This window comes from Oreochromis niloticus, linkage group LG3, assembly GCF_001858045.2.
Source record: "Oreochromis niloticus isolate F11D_XX linkage group LG3, O_niloticus_UMD_NMBU, whole genome shotgun sequence".
NCBI classification, from domain to species: domain Eukaryota; kingdom Metazoa; phylum Chordata; class Actinopteri; order Cichliformes; family Cichlidae; genus Oreochromis; species Oreochromis niloticus.
In genome coordinates this window covers 56,877,616-56,903,867 of record NC_031967.2, presented here as the reverse complement: position 1 = coordinate 56,903,867, position 26,252 = coordinate 56,877,616, and the positions used below count along the sequence as shown (strand labels likewise).

Here is a 26,252-nt window from a genome sequence, read left to right as displayed (position 1 = left end):
CACATTTGTCTTTCTTTAAAGGTCCGACATCAGTGTTTCCCAAACGTTTGGAGCCACGGCACATGTTTCACATTAAAAAAGTCACATGGCACACCACCAAACAGAAATGTATTGATCATTGTTCCCCGTGCACCAGGCATAGTGGAATTGGCTCCGTTTGTCCTCAGTAGACCTTTGTTGCTTTCTTCTGACCACTAATCCTGCAGGGCCTGGCTCAGAGTTCTCTCCAGGATCAGGTCAGACTGACTACTTTTTCTTTTCAAATACTTCTCTATTGCTATCACGCGCCACATTGTGTCACTCACAGCGTGACTGTTATGTAGCGGCTGTGTTACTCAGCCCGACTCCTTAGAGGACCAATCAGGAGGAACCGGAGAGTCTTCATAGGGGAATGAATGTGATGTCACAGCTGTCTGTGTCACTGTGAGATATGAAGGATTGAACATCTGAATATTAACACATCGATGGGAAAATGTAAACAGTGTACAGATATAAATATTTATGGATGATTTGTCACATGGATTCTTATGAATTTATATTTATCGCTTATTTTAACAGGTACAGATGTGGTTTGTAAAATGATGGAGATTCTTTTCCTCTATTAATAAAATGCCTTCATCTACAATGTGTCGGAGTTTTCTTTCTGAGTGAGCTCGTCTTCCACAGACAGTCACGTGTATATGTTAGAGCGCCCTCCAGTGGAGTTACACTGTGCTTCTGTTTCTCTGTGGCCCACTGCGCATGCTCATCAGGATGTTCCTCACATACAAACAACATTTGTGTCTCTGAGGAGCTTTTACCAACCACCGTGGAAACTCATGAGACTGTAATAAGTGTATTGATGTTTAATGCAGCACTGTCAGCAGTCAGGGCTGCAGGTGGGTTGTTTTCACAGGAAGTGACCACTGCTCCCAGAAACATGACAGTGTCACAGGCATCTGGTGTGACGTCACCTGAAAGCAGCGTATACTTGATGGGTTAGGGGTTAGGGTTATTTCTTTGTGTCAAGCTTGATTCTTTAACGAGAAAGTGTTTGATTGGCTGCTGTGCCGAGATTAAACCGTGGTCTCCTGCTGCCATCTACTGACATTAAAGTGTAACAACACTCTGCAGCGGTGAGTCTGCTCTGCGCCCATGAAAGTTGAATGTTTCCACTTTGTGAATGTGCAGCAGCTGTTTCCTGTCTGATATGGAGGAAACTTCACACTAACACATGTAAACTTTACAAAATGTCTTCTGTAAAGACTTTTTACAGGTTTGTTCACAGCTGCTGTTCACAGCTGCTCTCACATCACACAACAGTGACATCGCACAGGATCAGGAGTGTTCAGCTCTTTACAATCAAAGCTCGTCACACATGTTTTTACTAATGCTGAACATCAAATAATAGAAAAACAAATGTGTTCACAGTTTTTATTCAATTTCAGTAACATACACTTACTGGCCACTTTATTAGGTACACGTCAGAGCTGCTTTAATGTTTTACAGCAGATTCAACATTGTTGTTCTTGTGACATTACCAATAAGTTTGATGTGTCACATGACCCTCTTCCTATTGAAAAAACAAATGTTGTATCCAAGATGGCCGACTTCTAAATGGCCACCATGGTCACCGCCCATCTTGAGGAGTTTTCCCCCTCACATATACTAATGTGCCACAAACAGGACTTTAATATCACCAACCATTCACATGTTATTACGCTGTATCCAGAGAAATAGCCCACCCTGTACAACCACCTTGAAATAACACATTTATCTCACTGAAACATGTCATTTAAATAAAAACATTTACTGAAATTAAAATAAATATACTGAATATAATATGGCTCAGATTTAATGGACTATAATTATCCTTTTGTGTTGCTGTTAAAGAAAGGGAGAATGTGTGATTACTGTTTTTAAACTATGGGCTACAAACTAAATGAACTCATTAAGCCCCCTAAAAACAACTTAAAGGTCATGAAAATGTAAACAATTTGGCATTTTGATGATGCATCATCCACATTAAAAGTATAGATCATATCAGCCCTGTATTTGTATCGGATACATAAAAAATCTTTCCGTATGGCACAGCACTACAGAAAGCTCTTTTCTAGGGTTGTATTAAACATCTGTAACTACCGTAACTCCTGATCCATTTCCTCAATTAAAAGAAGTCCAATGATTCCTGAGAGCAGCAACTCTGCGCTTTTCCTTCATATTTGCATCATTACGGTAATCCCAGGTACATTGATGCAGCAGCCCCGTGAAGGCAAAGGTTGAGAGAATAGTGAGTGAGCGTGATGGAACGACTTCATCACACCTCCAAGCCTGTAGTCATCTTCATTATTAGTTAGGCCCCGCCCCCGTGTGTCGCTGTGTGTATAGGCACTGTTAACGCTAGCATGAACACATCATTCTTGCTGGCTTGAGCTAACTCTCATCCCAACGGTTTATATTTGGTTACAGGAGCTGGAGCGGCATTAATGCTCCACAGTTTACAAGCTGCTGCTAATCCATGCTGATCATTATTATTCATTCTTGGATTTATTGTATTTGTTCTGTTAAAGCCTTTACCCACATCAACACTGCAGGCAGAGGCCAACATCTGCAAAACTATTAATAATTACACAGAACTGTAGCAAGAACAAAGAGAGGCTTGAAACCCTTAGAAAAGACTGATCAGAGTTTTCAATGAACTCTGATCATGTTCATTCTGAGTTAAGCTCATGTGTGTTTAGAGACAGAAAGCCATCATGTCACCAGGATTCTCCAGAGAAACACAGAAATAAAGAGCAGAGCCTCCATCTTCATTTAGTGGACTGATCACAAATCAGTGTGGGACAAAATTTGGATCTTAAAACTAGGAGGGGGTAAAGTTATACAAACATACTGTAATATTTGTATAATATACACTAGCAAACTTTCATGCTGTGTGTGATATTAAACATATTGTATTGTGATACAGCATTTTAATCTGACCTTTGATTTCTAAATGCTTCATTAAACTGTCAAATATACAAATATAGACAACTGTGGCATTTGTCTAAAGTATTTGCATATGCCATAGAAATGTTAGCACTCACAGTTTACTGGGCAAGGTTTATGCAAAGTTTCAACAAGACCACTCATGACAAACGCGATCATACGAGCATCAGAGTCCGATGCAGTCTCTGCATGATATGACTGTCTGTTCAGCTGCAACCTGACAGGGACCAAATCTAGGAGACAGAAACTGAAGATAGACACCATTTACTGATGGACCTGTTATATTAGGTGACAATTCCACGTGACAGTCCAAAGAAATGAATCCATACAGGGCAAGTCTTTTATGAGGCAAACATGATGTGCATCTCACACGAAAGCCATTTAGCTGATTTTCTGTGTGTAAAAAGATCCGTACTCTGAATTTCAGATACTATTGATCTGTTTGTTGTGTGTCTGAGGGTTTACGCAGGGACGTTGTGTGGAAGCACTGATTGCTACAGTAGCATCCAATCAATGCTTACAGTGCAAAGAAACTGGCCTACAATCTGACAGCTGCATTCATGTCTACACAATCTAAGAGTGTGAAAGATGGACACACAACAGAATCCTTTGTGTCCTAACATACTGATGAGAAAATAACTGAAGCACTCGTGTCAAGAACAACAACTTGGATTTCAGTGATTGTGAAAACAAACAGATGCAAATGAATTTCCTCTGTGCGCTTTGCCTAATTCAGGAAATCACTATCAATCAAGTTGAGTGTGAGTCAGTGAGTATGTTGTGTTGACATAGACTGTTACCTCAGGGGCTAACTTACCAGATGAAATGAACCTTTATGGAACGCAAACCCAGAATTAGTTTCAAGTCACATTTGAGCTGAACCTGCATGGTGGAAAGTGCCTGTACCAGAGACATGATTGTTGTTGCTTAGCTTAAGAATATCTAGTATATGTCAATAATGTAACAGGAAGAAGAAGAAAATCTGTGCTGGTGTCAAAGTCCCACTAAATGCGTCTCTCGCTGTACATCTAAACTATGTAACGATTAACCGCCAACTGTGAGTTCAGTTTCAATTTTCCTTTACAAATGTGTGTTTGTTTAGGAAGGAAAAACATGTGTGCACACAGTGTTGGGCAATATAGACTCAAAGGCAGCAGCAAGACTGGCACGAGACTATTTCCACTGCACTGAGGGTGGAACTCCAGGCCTCGGGGCCGCTGTCCTGCAGCTTTTAGATGTGTCCTTGATCCAACACAGCTGATTCAAATGGCTCATTTTGAACTTTGACATATACATCAAGGAATGTAGCAGCCACTGCACTGATGCTTAAACCAGTTCACAAGTTCATTTCTCATCATGAAGCACCAACTTATGAGCAGACAAACCAAAGTCCACTCCAAGATTCAGCTGCTTATAGAAGCACCTTTAGCAGCAACAGCTCAGAGTCCTTGTTTCCTGTATGACTATCAGTCTGACACATCATTGGGGAGTCATTTAGGCTCACTCTTCTTTATAATGTTGCTGCACTTCATTGAGCTTTGCACACATTTGTTTATGCAAAACTCACGACCGCATGACTTCTATGAAGCTGAGGTTTAAACTTTCTAAAATAGAAAACCTGCAAGACACCGGTGTTGTGCCAAAAACTGATTGCTGGTATTTAAACTGCTATAAGTAACTTGTTGGGCTATAATATGTGAAACATATGTCAAATGCATCCCTCATGGATGACATAAAGTCATCTGGAGCCACAAACAACATTCGTGTAACAAGGTAGAAGCTGCGATCAGTTTTTGGCAGTGACTTTTATATAACCTTTATTTATGCAGTAAAAAAAATCTCATTAACATTAAAAATGTCTTTTGTAAGAGTAAGTTGGCCAAGAGGACAGCAGCAAATATTACAATAGTTCAGTAAAAATATTTGAAGTGGGGATAAAGGAGCGGATTGGTTATAATGTCAGTACAATAACACACAGTTGTAAAGATACTTGAAAAACAGATAATTGTTTAATTCTATATAAAAGCTCTTTGTAAACTCTGTTCACCAAAGTCTATTTACCAACATACGCACAGATATTACACATAAAACATACACAGAAACATTGGAAATCAGTTTCTGGCACAACAGCGTAACCTCTGTAGAGGTGGTATCAATATTAATATCTCTAAAGCCTCTAAATGTTTCTGTTAAAGTGTGACCAAAGGAAGGAGCTGTGAGAAGTGTGCCTCTCAACCGGTGGCTCGCTCAGTAACGTCTGGCTGCACAGCTGAAACCTTTTTGACCCACCAACAGTCACACAGAGGCCACAAAATCTCACATCCGGGTTTCACTCTTTCAGGCCGAGTCTCTCTAAGAAATTCTAGTTTTAACTTCACTTCAAACGCTTCATCTTCTGTGAATCGAGTCCAATTAGAACCAAACTAAATATAAAACAGCTTTAAACTCTCATCTGATCATTGTGAACATACACAGTGAGCACTCATGCAGCTTAATCAAGACTTTGGTTTTCTAAAAAAGGCATCTAAAGATTTGCATGAGGAAAAACTGAATAACACCTTTAAAATGTTCGTTTTTCCCTTTTTAGTTCGATTGTAACCTGATTAATACACAATATTGTAAATAAAACATTTTAAATAAAGAAAAACTTGCCTAGTTAATCATTTTACCCTGTGATTTCTTTATTTCACAATATTTTTTACTGATTAAACATGTTGTTTGTGTTATTGTTACGGCTGCTTTGATGATTTATGATTCAGTTTTTGCTGCATGTTCTCATTAAATACTGTTTCGCCTGGTTTGCAAGCAAAATAATGAGACAATGTGATAAGAGCTGAGTATCAATTTCAATTCCTACAACTGCTTCAATTCCCATTTGATCCCCGATTGGATTCAAGTTTGGAAGTCAGAAATATTCTAATTCTCCTCCTTTCTCAGGACATATCCAGAGAAGGAGCTGTGCAGTGATTGTATCGTGATGGAAGCAAAGCAGCAAAAGTAAGAGGGAAGTAATGACGATGTGTATCAAAGTAAAGCTTTGATCTTCTTTTGCTTTTACCCGGATGATGGAGAAGGAAACCGGCAGCTTCAGTCTGTGAAATGCCGGCTTTCATTCCAGACGCCGTGTCCTGTACCTGCCGTCGGGTCGACCATCAGCGCTTTGTGTTTACATCTTTGTGCGTTTACATGCTCTGCTTTGTTCTTTTAGCTGTTTGGTGCTTGTTGAAATAGTTTTGTGAAATTTAAATGTAAAAAATGAATTTAGGATTGAATGAATCGATATCACATCATTCAAAGCAACATCGATTTGAATCGGGGAAATGTTTCAAAGCCCTAGTTGTGATATCAATGGGACTCATTTCTTCAAAAAGATGGTTTGAAACATCAAATGTGGAGGCAGAGCTGTGAGTTCTAGTGTTTCCATGCTGTTTCTATAGTGTTGCTGTGTCCTCAGGAGGCTGTCTGTGTGCGATCTTTGACTCACAATAAACTGACATTCACTGACAGCATCAGAGGGAGCCTGGCTGCCTCATCTTGGTCACCTGTGTTGTGACATTTGAGCTACGCAGCACTTATTTTAGAGCCACTTGGTGCCTTTTGGTCCACACATTTCCAGTGTCTGACATTCCCAATGTGAGACTGGGAAAGAGGAAACAGAAATGTTGCTGTGTGCTTTCAGTGGTTTATACTGAGATCATATAAATAATAAATGTTTAATGTTGTTTTCGTTGTAGCATAAAGGGAATGTAAACGGAGCTCCTGCCGGAGGCATTTGTTTTGTATTGTTTTGGTTTGTATGGTAATAAATCTTTTGCCCCTTTTTCCTTCGCCTCGTTTTTGCTAATGAAAGGCGTACAAGCGATTCAACGAAGAGCACGAGTCAGAAACTTTACGTCCTGCAGAAGCGGCAAAGAAAAACCGAAGGTTGCCGCTATAACGAGGGTGGGGGTCAAAACCCCCAAACATCAGTTTCACAGGGATCAGGTTAAATCTCACCTTCCCCATTCTCTGATTGGTTAAAGCAAGAGCCCCCTCCTTTACTGACGGTCTGGGAGGAGTTGGAGATGGCTGCTACTCCATCGCCATATTTTCATCATCATTCTTCTTATTGATTATTGATTACTAACGAGTTATGAAATATCATAATTATATGATGCCATTAACTTTTATTACTTCCTTTCTTACTTCCTAAGTCATAAATCATGTAATGAGGGGCCATAAATCACTGGTTTGACATCAGGGCTGTAATATCCTCTCAGCACACAACAAACACTTTACCTTGGATTAACAAAAAACATCAAATATCTGTAATGATGCTGCTGAAAGTGACCTTAATGGGGGAAACGTCCTCTTCCTGACAGGCTCCTTCAGAATAAGAGTCAGTACAACACAACCTGACTCTTTATCACCAGGACTCCAAACACTTCCTGGACAGGTGTCGTGCCGAGGCAGGTATCCCCGACAGAGTGTGTTTCACCTGCGTCAGGAGCGCGGGTCCAGTTGGCTCCGCCTCCTTTCCAACCAACTAGACGTGGAAGTAGTGAGGTTTACTTTAGTGAGACGGTGAAAGACGAGTGTGGGTACATGAGCGTTCAGTTTGTGGGTCACAGAGAACATGAGACACGTTCTGTTCTCTTGTGTTACAAACCGACGACGTTTCCCTGATGATTCTGTAACTTTACTGTATAAAGAGCTCACAGCTCCAAAGTTTCAGGAGGAGTTCTTCTTTAGAAGAAGAGTTTGTGAGCTAAACATCACGAATGACAGACGCTGTTTGTCCGGGATTTGGACAGCCCAGTGTGCGCTCCCGACAGGGGAAACCTATGTTGGCACGACACTGGAGAGGCTTCAAACGTCTCAGTGTATCATGACGGCTGGAGGCTTCAGAGCTTCAGGTGTGGAGGTTCTGCTCCAGATGTTCTCAAACTGACCTTTGACCTCTCCCAGGCGCCATCAGGGCCGCTCTGTACGAGACGTCCACGCTCTCCCACGACTTCAGACGCACCGGGATCAAACGCGTGCTCGAGTGAGCTGCTTCGTCCTGATCACTTCTTCTTCCTCACGTCCTCTCTCTCAGCTCTGCTGAAATCAAGTTTAAACCCCGCCCTTACACAATGGGCGTGTCCACAGTGGGGGCACCGACCCCATTGGATGACAGCATGAATAGGACCGGTGCTGGAATGTAACAGAGTACATTTACTCGAGTACTTTACTGATTGAAGTATTCTTATCAGGATGTGTCAGACGTGATTGGAGCTGTGAGGATTCAGGTGTGAACACATTTGAACACAGCCACAGGTCAAACACTGCCCAGGTAATCACCAGCAGGACCTTTAAACCTTGCTGGGTGGATCTCTGGAGCTCCAAGAAAGTCCACAGCTGAGGGAACAGTGGAGTCCATGTTTAAGCCTCTTTGGGGAGAACGGGGAAGCTGAGCTGATCTGTTACTGTCTGAAATTAATAGCATGAATATGATTATTGTACAGAGCACAAAGCAGAAGGCCATGTTGCTTCAGTTCACGTCTTATTTGGTGTGTTTTCACTGAGGGTTCGGTGGCAGACACATCTGAGCTCAGTCTGCTGTCAGAAACACTGCAGCACTCCAGGAATTCACTCACACTCTTTCAGAAAGTCCCACAGGAGCCAAACAACAGCCATAAAGGCGCTTCCTGCTGGGACCCTCGGCCTCACACCACAAGCAATATGTTCACATGTCCACAAGAGGGCGCCAGTCAGCACAGCATCCACAGACGCTTGTAAAGACTGCAGAGCTGACAGCAGATCACAGAGCTGCTCTTCACAGATATACGAGCACTTCCTGTCAGAGAATACAGAAGCTTCTATATACAGATAACACTCATGAAGGCACACATGAATATTTGGAGCCCAGCTAGAATGTGATTGGCTGCTTGGAGCCCCCGAGGTCAGAGGTCAGAGCAGGGAGATGTTGTGTTTGTTCTTCTGTCCTTTCGTTGCCTTGTACCTGTGACATGTGCAGTGACAATAAAGTTGAATTCTATTCTATAATTCTATTTACTGGAGTCGGGGGCAGCAAAGATCCTGATATTTTTAGAGCAGCTAAAACAATCAAAGTTCTCCAAACTAAGATCAGAGTTCCTACTTCCTGTTTGAGTCACATCAACAGTGACTGTTTACCTGAACATGACCCACCTGGGCTCATCCCACGTGTTTAATAAGCATCATTAGTTACTGTGTTACACTCTTTATACAAACCCATCATTTCCTGTGTCTATTTCACATTAAAAGCCCTCCGTCTTATGCTTTTATTGTGAAATATTTGCAGGAAGTTGTGTAAATGAAAGTGTGAGGTGAAGAAAATCAGGAGATATTTTCCCTCAGCAGCAGAGGTGGGAAGTATTGAAGTACAAATACCTCGTTACTGTCCTTAAGTACAATTCAGAGTTGTCTGTACTGTATCTGAGTTGTTTTTTCTGAGTAGTTCTTATCTTTACTCCCTACATTGTTAAACAAATATCTGTACTTTCTACTTCTTGGGCTCTGCTACTTCTTGTTTGCGCTCAAACGTATATTATAAATATTATTACATTTTCTTTGTTACCGTGCTAAGTGGCTTCCCTTTACTTTATATCTCATACTTTTACCACTGTTATTTATTACTATGCTGCTTCTTGTTTTATTGCTGCTGGCCTCTGTGAGCTACCAAACAAATCTCGTTGTATAACTACAATGACAATAAAGTTCTTCTTATCTTATTTTCTTACATTTTCAAAACAGACTTGTTACTTTTGCTTTAAGCATTTGAGGGGAGTTGTTGTGTCATTTCACTGCGAGCCTCCAAACATCAAACCGATTTGCTAAAGTTGCAGCACAAAGTGTCTGTGTGCAGTTTGTCTCACAGTGTGTTGCAGCGAAAGGTCCAGCTGCTTATTTCACAGGGAGAGTTTGAACTGTTTCAAACTGGAGGCTTTGTTGTGTGGAAGCACAAAAACATGATGACATGATAATAATGTGACTTTATGTGGTGTATATATGATACTGTAAATACGTTAGTTGTTATTATGCAGATTATATCAGTAAGGAAGCTGACTAGATCCTGTCTGATAAACTGTGGTGAAGGGCTGGGATTAAATCCGTGTGCACTTCCTCCCACTCGATATGTCACTGAATCAGAACACGTGAAGCCACACTGACATGTAGCTCTGATTGTGTATAGTAGTTATTTCTTTTCTTTGTTTACATGATCGAAATCACTTGAACATAAACAAAGAAATAAAGACGAAAACCGCACCGGAAGGTAAAAACTACAAGTCACAAGGTGAAAATTACAAGTCCCAGCTGTGTTTAGGGAGGAGCAGTGAAAGCGTTGATCCTCCGTTCAGAGCATCAGGAGGAGGAAGGTGGAGCTGAGGCAGGTGAGTGTTAACATGAATATGTTTCTTCTTATGACATAAAATAATTCCACGCTGTTCGTGTCTGTGGGTGAAACGTGAGGCCGGTCGGTCCTCTGAGCGCTGGTTTCCTGTAAGTAAAGAGGAAGTGAAGCGAAGTGCGCAGTTTAGCTGAGCCTCCATTTAGTGTGAGAGAGCAGGAGGAGAGTGAGAGCTGTGCTGAGGCAGGTGAGTGTTAACACCGCTCTGACATTACTGTGTCTCTGTGGCGGGAACAACAGGCTCCGTCCGTGGAGGCAAAAATAATCAGACTTTGGTTTTTCAAAGGAAACTACTTTATATCGGAAGAGGCCGCACGCTCATTGGATAACGGCTTGTCAATCTCAAGTTATCAGCCAATAGAGCTGGGCGATAAAACGATAACGATATGTATTGCGAAATAACTTTTTCTCGATAGAAAAATTAAACTATTGCGATAGACCTCATCTCTCTTGTCCTCTTAAAAACAAGAAAAAAAAGAACAGCCAATCCAAATTAAGTAGCGCAGAGCCGAACCAATCACAGCCGCAGCATCACGTGACTTGTTACGTACAGCACAAGCGCCAAGGCGCACATGTGTATTTGTTTTTGCAGCCATGCAGCCCGGGTAATGAAGGAAATGAGTTTGCCGACTAGAGAAAAATCAACCTACAGCGTGAGCGAAGGTTACCGAAGAAAAAACCGATGATGGTTCCAATACCGGAGAGATTGTCGAACGGAAGGGCCACAGAAGTTCTGTAGTATGAAGGTATTTCGGCTATTTCAAGTCTGACAAAAAACAGAGTAGCGCGCACTGTAAATTGTGCCGAAAGCAAGTCTGGAAATACAATAAAGCGGTGCATGCTCAATCTCTGACTGAAAGCGCTAATTCGTCATTTGGCTTTTGTCAGACTAAAGTAACTGTTAAAACTGTTTGAAAAGCTAAGCTATACAACAAGGAGAGATTGAGAATTTCCTTTTAGTTCTCAGTTTATTTGATATTGACAAAAGTTAGTCAATTTTGTCTGTTCTTCTGTAAAACGACCTAAGATTTATTTTTAGAACTAAAATTTTGTTTCTAAGTGGAATTGACAATTTAGTCTGTTTTGTTTGTTCTATTTTGAAACTTAAACGCTTTAGCGGCTGCCTTTTGTGTAGTTTGCAATATTTGCCTTTATTTATCTGAAACTGAAGTCTCATGTTCCTTAAGTACATCTACCCTGTTGAACTTATTATGGGAAATAAATATTTTAATTAAAACAAGCTGCTGATTATTTCATATTTTACTTGGGCACATTTAAATCTTACAAATATAGTTATTTGGCTTATATCGTGATATATATAGTTATCGCCTGAAATGAAAAAAACATATCGTGATATGAAAAAATCTTATATCGCCCAGCTCTATCAGCCAATGAGCGCGTAGGTTCGCAGTAAGACCCGCCCTTATCACGGCATTTTTAAAAACTAAAATGGTGACAGAAACTTCGTCACAGGAGTTCAGGCTGACTTTATGAAAGTGCGACGTTTGAGCCACTTCCTGTTCTCAGTCCCGGCGTCCTGATCACCGACGTTTCTGTTGCTCTGATATCTGATATTGATTATATCGGTAAACAGGCTGTAGCAGAAACATCAGGTCTGATCTGAAAATCCTTCAGAAACAAACTTCAAGAGTTTTATGTCCGTATGAGGCCGCACGCTGATTGGATAACCACCTGTCAGTCTCAAGTTATCAGCCAATGAGCGCTTAGATTCACAGTAAGACCTTATCACAGCCTTTTTTTCAACTAAAATGGCGACAGTAAAACTGTAACGTGTCCTGTAATCTATAAACACTCTGTGAAGAATAATCTGAAGTCATTTTGAGCCTGACAGTAGTTTCCTGTCACAGAGCAGAAGCTGCAGGCAGTTTTTGACTTTATATTTAATTTATTCCAAAATAAATCAATAAAGGTAGAAAAGAACTCTCAGTGACATTAAAATCTATTTTTAAAGACAGATGTGACAAAGTGCAACAAATATAAGATGACACATTTAAAGATATTGAAAGTATTGATCATATGTAGAACACAGAGCAGGTCCAATAACACAGAGTCATCCTGCTCACAAACAGCAGTTTGGTTTCATGAGCTCACTTCCTGCAGGGATCCTCAGCTTCTCTCCAAAGGAGCCGTAACATGTGGGCTCCTCAGCATGATGATGATCCCAACACACTGAGTTCCTTCATCACCTGATCATGTACTTATTAAATAATGTGATGGTTTTGGTGTTTTTTAAAGACTTTGAGCCTCTAAAATAACTGGTTTGGACTTTAGGGCCAAAGCTCCAACATTAGAAACCCGTCAGTGTGATGCTTCCAGTACAACAGCACCTCTGAGTGTGTGTGTTTACCTCTCAGACTAACTCCACCCTGACATCAAGAAGATGGAGGAAGAGGACGGAGCAGCATCTGCAGCATCCAGCTGTGTGTGTGTGAGGAGTGATGGGGTCACACAAACACCTCCACATTACAGTCATGGACCTGCAGCAACAAAGTTCTTCAATCATGGAGCTCAGCTGACCATGTAAGATTCTAATGATTTCTTCTCTGCAGCCGTCTGTACTCTAATCTGAGACAACTATTACTGATAGAAACCATCACATTATCCAGTTTGTGTGTTTGCAGCTGCTTCATAGATTATAAACAGAGATTAATCAGTAATTCATGTGATATGAATGTGATGTGTTTGTGTTTGCAGAGGTCAGAGGTCACAGTCTCCAGTATCCAGCTGTGTGTCTGTGAGGAGTGACTGGTCCAAAGACATAGAACCTCCAGACTTCAGTCATGAACCTGCAGCAACAATGTTCTTCAATCATGGAGCTCAGCTGACCATGTAAGAGATCTGCTGACTCAGATGTCAAAGGTTGTTTATATAAATGTGTTCTGCCAGTGACATCATAACTTAACCTAACACTGGTCTGTGTATGAAGTGTAATTTAGTGGCAGTAGTTAAAGTTGTATGATGATGATGCTAGTTTGGGGCGCATTTTCCTGCTGATGCAAATGCATCTACTTTGCCCTTCATCTGTCGCTTTGGACAAAGACGTCCAATGAAAGTCAGAAGAACACAGTTTGCACCACCAGCAGGAGAGAAAGTGGCTGACATCCAGAAATCCTACCAGTGGCTGAACAAAGCTGGACTGAAAGGCAGCACAGAGGCAGTAATCATGGCAGCACAGGAACAAGCTCTGAGCACCAGACCCACAGAGCCCGGGGTCTACATGGCTCTTTTTGGGGGGGTTGTGTTGTATTAATGGTGACTTTGTTTCTTTGGACCAAAATATTTTATTTTTCAGTTCAGTTGCGACATTGACCAACACTAATGCAGGGGTCGCAGCCCGCGGCTCCGCTGGTTTGGGACAATAAATTAGAAGTATTTAGCTGAAGTGTATTTTATTTATGTTAGTTCTTTTTTAACTTGTAGTTCTAAATTGGAAGATTACTGTGATATTGAACTATAAAAATAAAATTATATTTTATTATTTTTTCATCGCTCAAATAAGCGTCACACTCGCAGAAGCCGGTGTACCCGCGGAAACACCGTGCATATATCGAGACTTTCAACCCCAGGTAGGCCAATTATGGATCTTTGGATCCACATTATGTCAGCAGCTCCTCCGTGAACTATGTTAAAAACAAACACCGCTCACGCCTCACAGATGACAGCTTACAGTCCTGTAAAGATGAAAGTGACTTCGTACAGCCCTGATTTGCAGACGCTGTGCGCCGAGGTTCAGGAGCAGAAGTCCCATTGTAAACATATCACGGCAGACCCGACGATGTTTGCATGAACACGCTTTTCAGGATCTCTTTATTGACCACTTTTCACACACGGTTGCTGTACGCAAAGTATTTGCAGCTCCCAGAGTTTTCTTTTGTGTGGAAACTGGGTCCAAATGGCTCTTTGGGTCCTAAAGGTCGCTGACCCCTGACCTAATGGTATATTTTTTTAGCTGGATCATTTTATAAAAACATGAATCAAATCTGAGAAAAGTTTCTACCTGACCTATTGAATGTTATTGAAGCCAGAAGTTTGCCTTCATACTGTGTTTCTTGCATGCCTTTTGTGGTATACTAATCGATGTGAAATGAATGCAATGTGGTTGTAATTGCAGAGGTCAGAGGTCACAGTCTCCACTATCCAGCTGTCTGTCTGTGAGGAGTGACTGTTCCAATGACATACTTCCTCCAAACTTCAGTAATGAACCTGCACCAACAGTGAACTTCATTCATGGAGCTCAGCTGACCATGTAAGAGAGCTGCTAAGCCAGAGTTCAAAGGTTGTTTCTATAAATGTATTCTGCCAGTGACATCATAAATGATTCCTAATGGTGGTCCGGGTACGATAATGCTAGTATTAATTAGAGATGGACTCATCCGATATTACGTATCAGTATCGGTCTGATACTGACCAAATTACTGGATCGGATATCGGTGAGAAATAAAAAATGTAATCCGATCCATTAAATATCAAAAACACCTCACAAAACTTGCTACATGCGTAACTCGGCTCATATTTTCTTTTTTTTTGTTGCCTGTCCCGTTTGGCTCTTTTGCCATCACAGTTATTGTCTAAAGGCAAAGAAAGATGCCCAAAAAACAAAAACAACAGAGTAAGCAGACAAAAAATACATATATCGATCACCTGTTGAGAAAGAAAAAAGAGAACAAGCAGAAGAAAACGAGAGCAATAGAATAAACAACATCACAATGATATATGGGAATATAACAGTAAATACTAAATATTAAACATTATTGTGCAGCACGTAAGATCGACAGCGCACAGTGTGCTTTGAGGTAGGAGCCAAAAAGGGTGTAGTTTGTGTGTGTGAGCACCTGTGAGCATGGACGCGCTTGTTTTTAAAAGGTTCCTTCATGTAATGATCTGCTAGAGCAGGGGTGTCAAACTCCAGGCCTCGAGGGCCAGTATCCTGCAGGTTTTGGATCCCACCCTGTGTCAACACACCTGAATCAAATGAGTTCATTACCAGGCCTCTGGAGAACTTCAAGACATGTTGAAGAGGTAATTTAGACATTTAAATCAGCTGTGTTGGTTCAAGGACACATCTAAAACCTGCAAGCACTCGAGGCCTGGATTTCGACACCTAGAGGGTGTGGGGGGCCACTGCCCCGTCCTCCAGGGCATGAAGCAGGTATGGAGGAGATCAAAACTCCAGACATCCAGAGGCCCTCAGAACACAAGAGACCAAGGAAGACCAACAGAGGGGCAGCCGCGCCACTATCCCAGAAAGAGCTGAGGAGAGTCCCAGATGAGGGGTCACTCAACAGCTGTGGAGCAGAAGCCAGGGGGGGTTGCAGTGACGTGCCCGTGAGCTCCGACGGCAGCCAGCTGTGCCAGAGTGACCGAGCCCCAGGCCGAGAGGCTGAGGGCACCCCACCCCGAAGTTCAGGCTCCAGGCCCCGATAAGCAGCCACCAAGGAGTGAGCCGGTGTGTACCTGGACGCCCATCCCCGGACACAAAGAACCACCAACGCACCGATGTCTGAGGGCGTCCGCCACTGGCAGGGGAAGTGGTGGGGGGAGTTAGGCCTCCAAACCTTGGAATGTTTGTAAAGCGTTCCCGCGTTAAACTTAACAACCGATATATGGAGCGTCCGCCTCTTCTCTCCCTCTCCTGCTGCTACTTCAATCATGAAACTGATCAATGATCAGCTGATCGGCTTTTCTGTCGCGAGTCCGTCTCTCTTCTTTGTTTTTGGCCCACTTTGCAGCAGAAAGAGGAAACCAGCGGCTGAACAACAGCAGCATGTTTAACCTTGATAAGCTGTTGTTAGAATTTATTTAATATTACTTTCTAGACCAGGATCCTTTTCTACGTAGCTGACGGCTGGTAACTGTGCAGGGGCGGATCTAGCAAAGTGCAGCCAGGGGGGCCGATAGGGCATGAACAGGGAAAAGGGGGCACAAAGACATACTTTTCTTTCTTATTCTCATTTAAAATGTCTAGCTTTTAATAAATAATTATCTGAATCTTACACCCAAAGTTTTAATCTGATGTAAAATGTATAGACGTCCATTACTGTATATAGTAACTGTTAAGTCTAATATACCCTAGTAAGCTATAGTCTTTTTCCTTTGGGAAGGTACCATCTGTGAATTCTGCAATTCTGTAGAAGAAAGATGTTGAATCTATTTAATTATTCTTGAAAAATAATTTATTTCTGTGCATTTTTTTTCACCCTGCATCAAATTAAAGATGATTAGGTCGATTAAGCATCATGAGGTGGAGGGTGGGGGGTGGTTCCCTATTTTGTTTTTTTTTGTTGGGAGTTTGCAACCCTATTAGTTAGGTTGCTTAATATTTCTGCTAAGTACTCTTCAAAATACCAGAATAGGGAGGATGGAGCAGGTTTAAGTTTATTAGATTGATCAGTGTTGCTGAACTATGAAATATTTTGGGTGCAGTATATTTTTTACATACAGGTATAACAGAATAGCTTTAGTGTTGTTGTTTATTTAAACTTGAGTATGAACTTATACAAAATGCAGCAAGATATTAAAAAAACAGTTTTATTGATTAAAAACACACTATATCGGATTCATATCGGTATCGGCAGATATCCAAATTTATGATATCGGTATCGGACATAAAAAGTGGTATCGTGCCATCTCTAGTATTAATCCTAGTAGTAATGCAATCCAAGGTAATGATTTCTTCTGTGTTGCTGTGAACGTCTCTGCAGCCGTCTGTACTCTAATCTGTGATAACTGTTACTGACAGAAACCATCACATTATCCAGTTTGTGTGTTTGCAGCTGCTTAAAAGATTTTAAACAGAGATTAATCAGTAATTCATGTGATATGAATGTGATGTGGTTGTATTTGCAGAGGTCAGAGGTCACAGTCTCCAGTATCCAGCTGTGTGTCTGTGAGGAGTGACTGGTCCAAAGACATACTTCCTCCAGTCTTCAGTCATGAACCTGCACCAACAAAGTTCTTCATTCATGGAGCTCAGCTGACCATGTAAGAGAGCTGCTGACTCATTTATGGGTGTTTGAAATTCTGTGACCACTTTACAATTTCAGTTTATATTTTAAAAGTGTTTTTATTTGTAGTTGCCTGTATTTTTATTACACTGTGTGTAACATGGTGGTTTATGCTGTTTGGGACTGTTTTGGTGTATTTGTGCCAGAACATCAGATAAATGATTTCATCACATTTTAAAAGAAAGTATCAGGATAATAATCTGAACTGAGTCATCAGAAAGATGGTCTCAACAGGCCACTGAGCTGATCTCCAAAGAAATGTAGAAGATTGAAGAGTCCGAGGCTGTTTATTTGTCACAGGCATCGTCAAACACGTACAACACCGTGAAATGTGCTGAGCTGCTCCTGTGACTGGACAAAACATTAGAAACAATCATTAAATGAAATAATGAAACATTGTGCAGATGTAATGTTAACCTGCTTTGTGCCACATTAGCACAGCATGTACTGACAGAGCAGTGCAAGCAGAACAACCAAATGAGCAAAGTGATGTAAACAGAGTAACTGAACAGAGTGAGCAGAGTAATATCAGCAGTAATGAAGCAGCAGGATCAGTGTAGCAGCGTGTGACGTCATAATGAATCAGATATGATCTGAAATACGACAGTGTGACAAGAACATGATGTAAGGTCCTGTTTTAAACCCTGATGGTGATGCTATGAGGGGAGCATTTCTGATTTAGGACTTGGATGGTCTGAGGATACTCAGAACAAAGCGCTGCACACATGTTCTTTACAAACATTGTACATAGAAAACATGGATTATGGCAGTGAATGAACACGTTTCTGTCATTTGTTTCATTGGCTTCTTTTTTCTGCCTGTGTTCATGTGATTAATGTCTAACACATAAACAGGTTTGTAGTCAAACATCACATCATCAGGGAGGCATCATGAAACAAAGTTACTGCTGGAGGCTGAACTCAATTTGGTGGGAATGTTAAAAAATATCACTCAGATCATTTCAAAGCTTTTAGTTCTTCTTCTTCACTTCTGTAAAACAATAGAACGAAAATCAGAACTCAGAAGGTCACTTCCTGATGACTGAACTCTTTCAAAATAAAGCTGAAAGCTCTGAATGTGACACCGCTGCTCCACCACAGTTTTAAGAGGAGGTCAAAGGTCAGTTCAAAGTGATGGATCCCAGACTTCCAGTACATCCAGTGAAGGACATAATCAGCTCTGTGATGAAGGCTTTTACTGTGCAGTTTGTAGGCTGATCACTCTGTGTTTAATAAGACAGGAACAGCAAAGGAAACACTGATTCTGAATTCAAACACAAGTTTCTCCACTTTGACTTTTCTCTGTGACCATCAGAGCTTCTTCACAGTGTCATCAAATCTGGATGTTTGTCACTGACAGTCAATGATTTTAGTGATAAAGAAATGTGTTCACAGAGGGAGGAAGAGGAAGAGCAGTGGTGTTTGTGAGGAGGAGCAGCTGTCCTGCTGTGCTTTGTGTCAGGACATCCTGAAGGATCCAGTCTCTACCGGCTGTGGACACTGGTTCTGCAGACAGTGCATTTCCTCATACTGGGACCAGTCTGCTTCATCAGGAGACTCCTCCTGTCCCCAGTGTGGAGAAAGATCCAGAACCAGAGCTGGACTGCAGACGGCCAGTCAGAGCAGCTGTGTACAAAGTAAGACTGAACATCTGTCTGCTGATGGACTCATTTCTGAAAACTTTCTTGTTGTGTTGTTCAGACATTGAAGAGTTTTCTTTCTCTTTAGTCTCATTGTTTTTCTTTCTTTCAGCAGATGTTGGTCTGCAGGAGGTTTTAGATGAACATAAGATCAGTCTGAGGAGGAGATGTGAAAGTGTGACTGAAGGAAGTGATGAAACAGGAAGTAGAACCCTCCTCAACAGGATCTACACTGAGCTCTACATCACAGAGGGACAGAGTGAAGAGGTTCATACCCAACATGAGGTGAGGCAGCTGGAGACAGCTTCCAAGATGGACGCCCTCCATGACACTCCAATCAGCTGCCAGGACATCTTTAAAGCCTTCCCTGACCAACAGAGACCCATCAGAGTGGTTCTGACCAACGGCGTCGCTGGTGTTGGAAAAACCTTCTCAGTGCAGAAGTTCACTCTGGACTGGGCAGAGGGCTTGGAGAACCAACACATCAGTGCGGTGGTTCTGCTTTCATTCAGGGAGCTGAACTTGGTCAGAGATGAGCAGTACAGTCTCCTGGAGCTGATCCATGTTTTCCATCCAACATTACAGAGCGTCACAGCAGAGCAGCTCACTGTCTCTCAGCTTTTGTTCATCTTTGACGGCCTGGATGAAAGCAGACTTTCATTGGATTTCACCAACAGGAAGCTGTGTCTGATGTCACACAGAAGTCATCAGTCAGTGAGCTGCTGATAAATCTCATCGAGGGGAATCTGCTTCCCTCTGCTCTCATCTGGATAACTTCCCGACCTGCAGCAGCCAGTCAGATTCCTCCTACATGTGTTGACAGGATGACAGAAGTACGAGGCTTCACTGACGCCCAGAAGGAGGAGTACTTCAGGAGGAGATTCAGAAATAAAGAGCAGTTGAGCAGAATCATCTCCCACATGAAGACATCCAGGAGCCTCCACATCATGTGTAGTATCCCAGTCTTCTGCTGGATCACTGCTACAGTTCTGGAGCACATGTTGACTACAGAGGAGAGAGGAGAGCTGCCCAAGACCCTGACTGACATGTACTCACACTTCCTGCTGGTTCAGACAAAGAGGAAGAAGAACAAGTACCATGGGGACATGAGACGAGTCCACAGGAGCTGATGGAGGCTGACAGGGAAGTTCTTCTGAAGCTGGGGAGGCTGGCGTTTGAACATCTGGAGAAAGGAAACATCATGTTCTACCAAGAAGACTTGGAGCAGTGTGGTCTGGATGTCACAGAGGCCTTGGTGTACTCAGGAGTTTGTACAGAGATCTTCAAAAGAGAGTCTGTGATCTTCCAGAAATCAGTTTACTGCTTTGTTCATCTGAGCATTCAGGAGTTTCTGGCTGCAGTCTACATGTTCCACTGTTACACCAACAGGAAGTCAGAGGTGCTGAAGAACTTCCTGAAGAGAGACTGGACTGAGGAGGAGGAATACGATGATGATGATGGTGAAGATGATGATTACCAATGTATTCTGGATGATTTCCTTAAACGAGCCATGAAGAAATCCCTCCACAGTAAAAATGGCCCCTGGACCTGTTTGTTCGCTTCCTTCATGGCCTCTGTCTGGAGTCCAACCAGAGACTCTTAGGAAGTCTGCTGGGTCAGACAGAGAACAGTCCAGAAACCATCCAGACAGTCATCAACAACCTGAAGAAGATGAACAGTGGTAAAATCTCTCCTGACAGAAGCATCAACATCTTCCACTGTCTGATGGAGATGAACGACCTCTCAGTACATCAGGAGATCCAAGAGTTCCTGAAGTCAGAGAACAGATCAGAGAAACTCTCTGAGATCCAGTGCTCAGCTCTGGCCTTCATGCTGCAGATGTCAGAGGAGGTTCTGGATGAGTTTGACCTGCAGAAGTACAACACATCAGCAGAGGGACGACGTCGACTGACTGCAGCTGTGAGGAACTGCAGAAAGGCTCGGTGAGTCCAGATGTGATCATTAACATCATTAATTAGTGTAGATTAGTAGTTTAGTTCTTCAGATATACACAGTACTAAACGACTCTCATTAGTTTGTTTCTCAAATAAAATGATATTTTCTGTTGATCACTTAGCATGATCCTGCATTGGTAGTCGTATGCTGTGTGTTGTAGACTCACATCTACATGTAGTACCTGTGTTGTGTCATTAGGGGGCGGTATTTTAAATCTGCTGCTGTTGCTGTTGGTCATTCAGTCGCTCCTGTTAGAGAGACAGAAATAAGAATCTCTGAGAGCTTCTTTGTAGTGAAGTGAAATCTGAAGTTAAACCTTGAAAGCAATTTCACTGCCAAACATTTTGGGTCTGCCTGGACTTGTATGAAAACCATAGCAGGGTTTGAAATAGGGCTGGGCAACACGATTATTTTCTTAATCGATTCATTTTTCCGAAGCAGAAGCTTCTCCTGGATGCCGTCGTTTGAGGTGCTGGTGCATAGCGGTCGTGCTTTTATGATAGGCCATTTCACCCTTACAAAGCCGGGAAACGCCTGAATCACTTCCTTTTCTGTTCAAATATCCCCATACTGTAGAACTGCGTGTTCGGGTGGAGTGATTTAAGTTGACTGCGGCTGCCTCACTCATGTTGCCGTTACTCGCTGCCACCGTGTCTGTTTTGAAAGTGACGACGCATCGACGCACATTTTTTTTAGGTCAACGTATTTCACATGTCGACGTAATCGATTACGTCTACGCGTCGTCCCAGCCCTAGTTTGAAAATCCTCAGAGCAGCAGTCAGATCATTTTAGATGATCAGACAAAGATTTTGCAAACACTTGAATGTGATTATGTCGTTTTAGTTCTTCTGATTTTAGCGAGGATATTTTGGAACTGAAACAGAAACTGAGAGACACTCAGCACTTTATCATTGAACTCAGCGATGTTAAAAAGGCCTTTCATACAGTTAATGTCAACAAGAGCCAGGGTCCTGATAATATTAGTACAGCATGTGACCTCTCTGTGGGAAGAAGCTGTCGTGGTTCCTGTCCCTAAATCTAGTCGTCCAAAAACTCTAAATGACTTCAGGCCTGTTGCCCTCACTTCAGTTGTGTTGAAAGTCTTTGAAAAAATCATCAGAAATGTGATTATGAAAGAGACTGAAGGTCAGCTGGATCCAATGCAGTTTGCATACAGGCCCAATAGATGACTAAACTAACTAAAAGACTTTTAGAACAGTTTGAAATCAGGAAAAACCTGCTGGGCTGGATTTTAGATTTTTTAACTGACAGGTCACAAAGAGAATAAATGGGATTCAGTCTGACCCAGTGTTCTCCTCCACAGGTTCTCCTCAAGGGTGCGTCTTATCGCCCTTATTATTCATTCTCTATACAAACATGTGTCAGAGCAGATATGAAAACAGGGCCACAATTAAATATGCAGATGACTGTTATTGTCAGCTTACTGAAAGAGGGTGAAACTAACCACGGTCCAGTCATTGATGACTTTGTTCAGTGGTGGGAGGAGTCTCCAACTGAACATATCTAAAACACAAGATATGGTGATTGATTTTAGGAAACAACAAAATGGGCACAGAGTCACTTTAATTAAAGGTAAGGAAATAGAACAAGTGCAATCATATAAATATCTTTGGACCATAATCAATGAAAAACTGAACTTTGACGAGAATTGCATATCAGTCTGTTAAAAGGGTCACCAGGGCTTGACTGCCTCAGGAAACTTGCTCATTTCCACATTGACCAAAAATTCTTAACTTCGTTTTTTTATTGAGTCTGTTTTATCTTTTTGTTTGGTGGCATGGTTCGGTCAGACCTCTGTCACAGAGGAAAACTCACTGAGTCAGAGAGTGAGACAGTCCAGTCGTCTGATAGGTGAGTCACAGTCCCGAGTCCAGAGGATGGCTTTATCAAGTAGAGCAGGGCGATATGACCGAAAATATTTATCACGGTATACATTTGATAATTTGCGATAACGATATAACTGACGATATAATTGACACCAGACAAAATACTTTACAACTCCACAACTTTATTAGTGCAAAAAACAACATCAATGTATTTTCACTTAAACAAGCAGCTGTTTTTTATGTGCATTAAAGTTATATAAAAATTTAACAGTGCAAATGCAAATTCCTTGCTGACAGTTTAACCAAAAGGCATTTCCAGTGACCGACATATCCTGAGCATAACCATGTATAATATCCACAAAACTTAAAAAGAGGTTATACACACACAATACGGTAATATTATGTTGAAGCACAGTACCTATCACTCCGCGAGGCTCCTGCCTACGGTAGCCGTAATGCTCTGACAATCCATCAAGCACTGCGGCTTCGTAGCTTAGCAAAGTCGTACTGAAACATTTTGAGCGCCGTGTAAATAAAATCGTTTTGAGGTCAGTAAACACAACCAGAATTCATACATAAGGCACACGGGATTATTAGGGGGCACTGTTGATTTTCAGAAAAATCAAAGGATTGATTTTAAGTGCACCGTATTTTCCAGAAAACACAGTAAGAACGACAGCCCGCTGACATGCTCTACCAAAAATAGTGCTTTGTTGTGTATCTGATGGGCGAAAGCTAAACCAGTTCCACACCACTGAAGTTGCAGCATTTTTACAAACCAGTTCTGGTTCATCCGTTTCATTTAACAATCCACTTTTGCTCTTCTCATTCTGCGTCACCGCCATGTGTGTATGAAAACAAAGGCACTGCGCATGCGCATTTTACCCATATTTTATCGCAATATTTCATTTTCTTATCGTTGCCCAACATTACACCGGTATTACCGTGAACAGTATGATACGGCCCACCCCTATTATGAATTCTTAAAAATGGGTCCCATCCTCTACGGGGTGAATTTCAGCTTCTTTCCTGAGAACGGAGGTTTGTATTTCCAAGATGCAGGACAAAGCATTATAGAAACAGCTTTGTCCTGCTGCTGTCACTGAACTCAAGAATAATATGAATGGTTTTTGATTTGAGTCGAAATGTTCAAGTACTACATATATGTTATTGTGTTGTTGTTATGTGTTTTTGAATGGATGCTATCATTTTTCTGTAAAACAAATTTACCTATGGGTATAAATAAAGTAACCTTAACCTTAAAAACAGTAACAAATATCCAGAGCAGTCACCATCTGAGCTTTTCCTTTGTGTTCTTTGATCTGTGATGGTTTTCCTGACTCCACCATCACTCTGTCTGTTTCTTCTTTAAGCAATTTATCAGCTAGTGAACAACTGTGGGCTGTTATTGTAGAGAGAGAGAGTGTGTGTGTGTGTGTCCTTCAGCTCTTTGAGTTCATCATCTCTGTGGTTAATGATGAAATGGTCAGATACATAAACATGGTGAGTGAGGATGAGGGTGCTGAGGAAGCCTCTGGTTCAGTGTGATGTACTGATGAGTGACAGAGCTGTGGTTCAGAGTGAGGGCTCAGAGGTGAACCAGCTGTGCCCTCTTACTGCCCACACTGGGACAAAGCGAGTGAGAAGACACTGCTGACATCTGGACTGAACGTGTGTCAGATATGTGGGCTAACGCTGATGTCACAGCAGCACATGGATTAACTTTCATTCCTGCTGCTGCTCCTAATGAGAATGTCTGACTTCATGTCCTCATTAATCACAGAGCTGATTGTTTAGTTTTTACGCCGTAACCTCAAAGTGTTTGTGTCCGTACGCTGCGACCTTCCACACCATTCCTTTATTGACACAGCACAGAGCAGCTCCATGGATCCCAAATCCAAGAGTGGAGAGCAGATTTGAAGTGTGTCACATCCATGCAGTCACAGCTGTTTCCATCATGTTTGCACTGATAGTTCAATGACATGTTTCATATCAGTGAATATGTTCTTAGAACGTCCATCAACATGTTTAAGTGTCCTGCTGTAAATCACTTAAACCATCCATGAAAACCCTTAAAAATCCTTTAAAAAACCATTAAAAAAATGACACTAGAGTCTTCCTCTGCACCTTCATGCTCACTCACCATGTTTATTATGGCAGTCATACCTGACAGCAGCAGGTAGCAAACAGAGATCATCTTTGCAGCTCGAACTCTTCACTGAGCTGAACTCATTCAAAATGTTCTGGATTCAACACAGTCCAAATGTGTGTCTTCACTCTGACTCTAGATCAGATCTCACTGACAGACTGTGGATATTATGGAAGCCTAAATGTGACGCCATCTTCCTCCTTCATCTGCAGATTAAAGCCAAACAAAGATTCTCATTAAAAGTCTGAAGGTCTGAGAGAGACTGAATCATTGTGTCATGTTGAACACAGTAAGAGGAGCTGAAGCACAGATGTGAAGAGCAGATGTTCATCAGATTATGACCTCACTCTGTTTTGTCTTCATTTACATTCATTCTGTGTTTATAATGCAGATTTCTTCTTTTATAATAACACATTTTATATTTTCTATAATCACAGACTGACTCAGTGTGGACTCTCAGAGACTCACTATGAAGTTGTGGCCTCAGCTCTGAAGTCCAACCCCTCCCATCTGACAGAGCTGGACATGAGTGAGAACAAGCTGCAGGATCCAGCAGTGAAGCTTCTGTGTGCTGGACTGGAGAGTCCAAACTGTCGACTGGAGACTCTGAGGTGAGTTCACTGACTGCAGCTGTTGTTGTTTTTCTATATTTCAGGCTGCAGACACTTTGAGCTTGTGTGGAAACAGAGAAAAGAAAGACATGAATGTCAAAGCAAATAAAGGTGAAGTTAGGAGCTGTGATGATGTTCATGTATCAGAAGCTGATCTGGCTGCTACAGAGACGACCCACACAGCTGCTGTGGTGAGGTGTGTGTTAAAGCAGAGGAACACAGAGCAGCCCAACACAGGCCCAAACATGACAACAAAGCAGGATTCAGGCTCTGTGAGATGATTTCAAACAGAAGCTGGAGAAGAGAAAGGACTCTGTTGGAATGACTACAGAAAGAAGGCAGCTGACACCAGTCCAAGTGTTTCCATGGAGCCCAGTCTAGCATTCATTTATACACTAACGTACAGAAGTGAACGGATCCATAGTTTCAAATGTAGAAATAGTTCTCAGTTCATTTACAGAGTTTAACACAGTTCATGAGGAAATGTTCAAAACAGCAGCTGAGAAGAAATCTGCTTCACAAAGTTGGATCCAATTCCAATAGTTTGTGATGCACTTGAACGCAGCGTGAGCTGCCTAACCCCACAGAGACTGTCAGTCTGGACTTTTCTTGATTTCTATTGGCTGTCAGTGAGATTTCAGAGCAGT

At 41.9% G+C, this 26,252-nt stretch overlaps 1 protein-coding gene, 1 long non-coding RNA gene and 1 pseudogene across 2 annotated transcripts in view; all 3 read left to right on the top strand.

Annotated features, from left to right (window-relative positions):
* Positions 1 to 25,624, top strand: part of LOC109201436 (NACHT, LRR and PYD domains-containing protein 12-like) — a 58,333-nt gene extending 32,709 nt beyond the window's left edge. The window contains exon 8 of the mRNA XM_025903377.1: positions 25,432 to 25,624. Within this exon, the coding sequence (XP_025759162.1) occupies positions 25,432 to 25,609 (178 nt within the window). The 3' untranslated portion in view covers positions 25,610 to 25,624. The remainder of the gene's footprint in view (positions 1 to 25,431) is intronic.
* On the top strand, positions 10,134 to 19,174 carry LOC112844171 (uncharacterized). The gene is made up of 4 exons (XR_003216819.1): positions 10,134 to 10,361; positions 12,754 to 12,919; positions 18,798 to 19,039; positions 19,155 to 19,174. It is a non-coding gene; the product is annotated as an uncharacterized LOC112844171 (long non-coding RNA).
* LOC109196692 (protein NLRC3-like) lies at positions 19,223 to 20,989 on the top strand (annotated as a pseudogene).
* Positions 25,625 to 26,252: the final 628 nt, after the last annotated feature.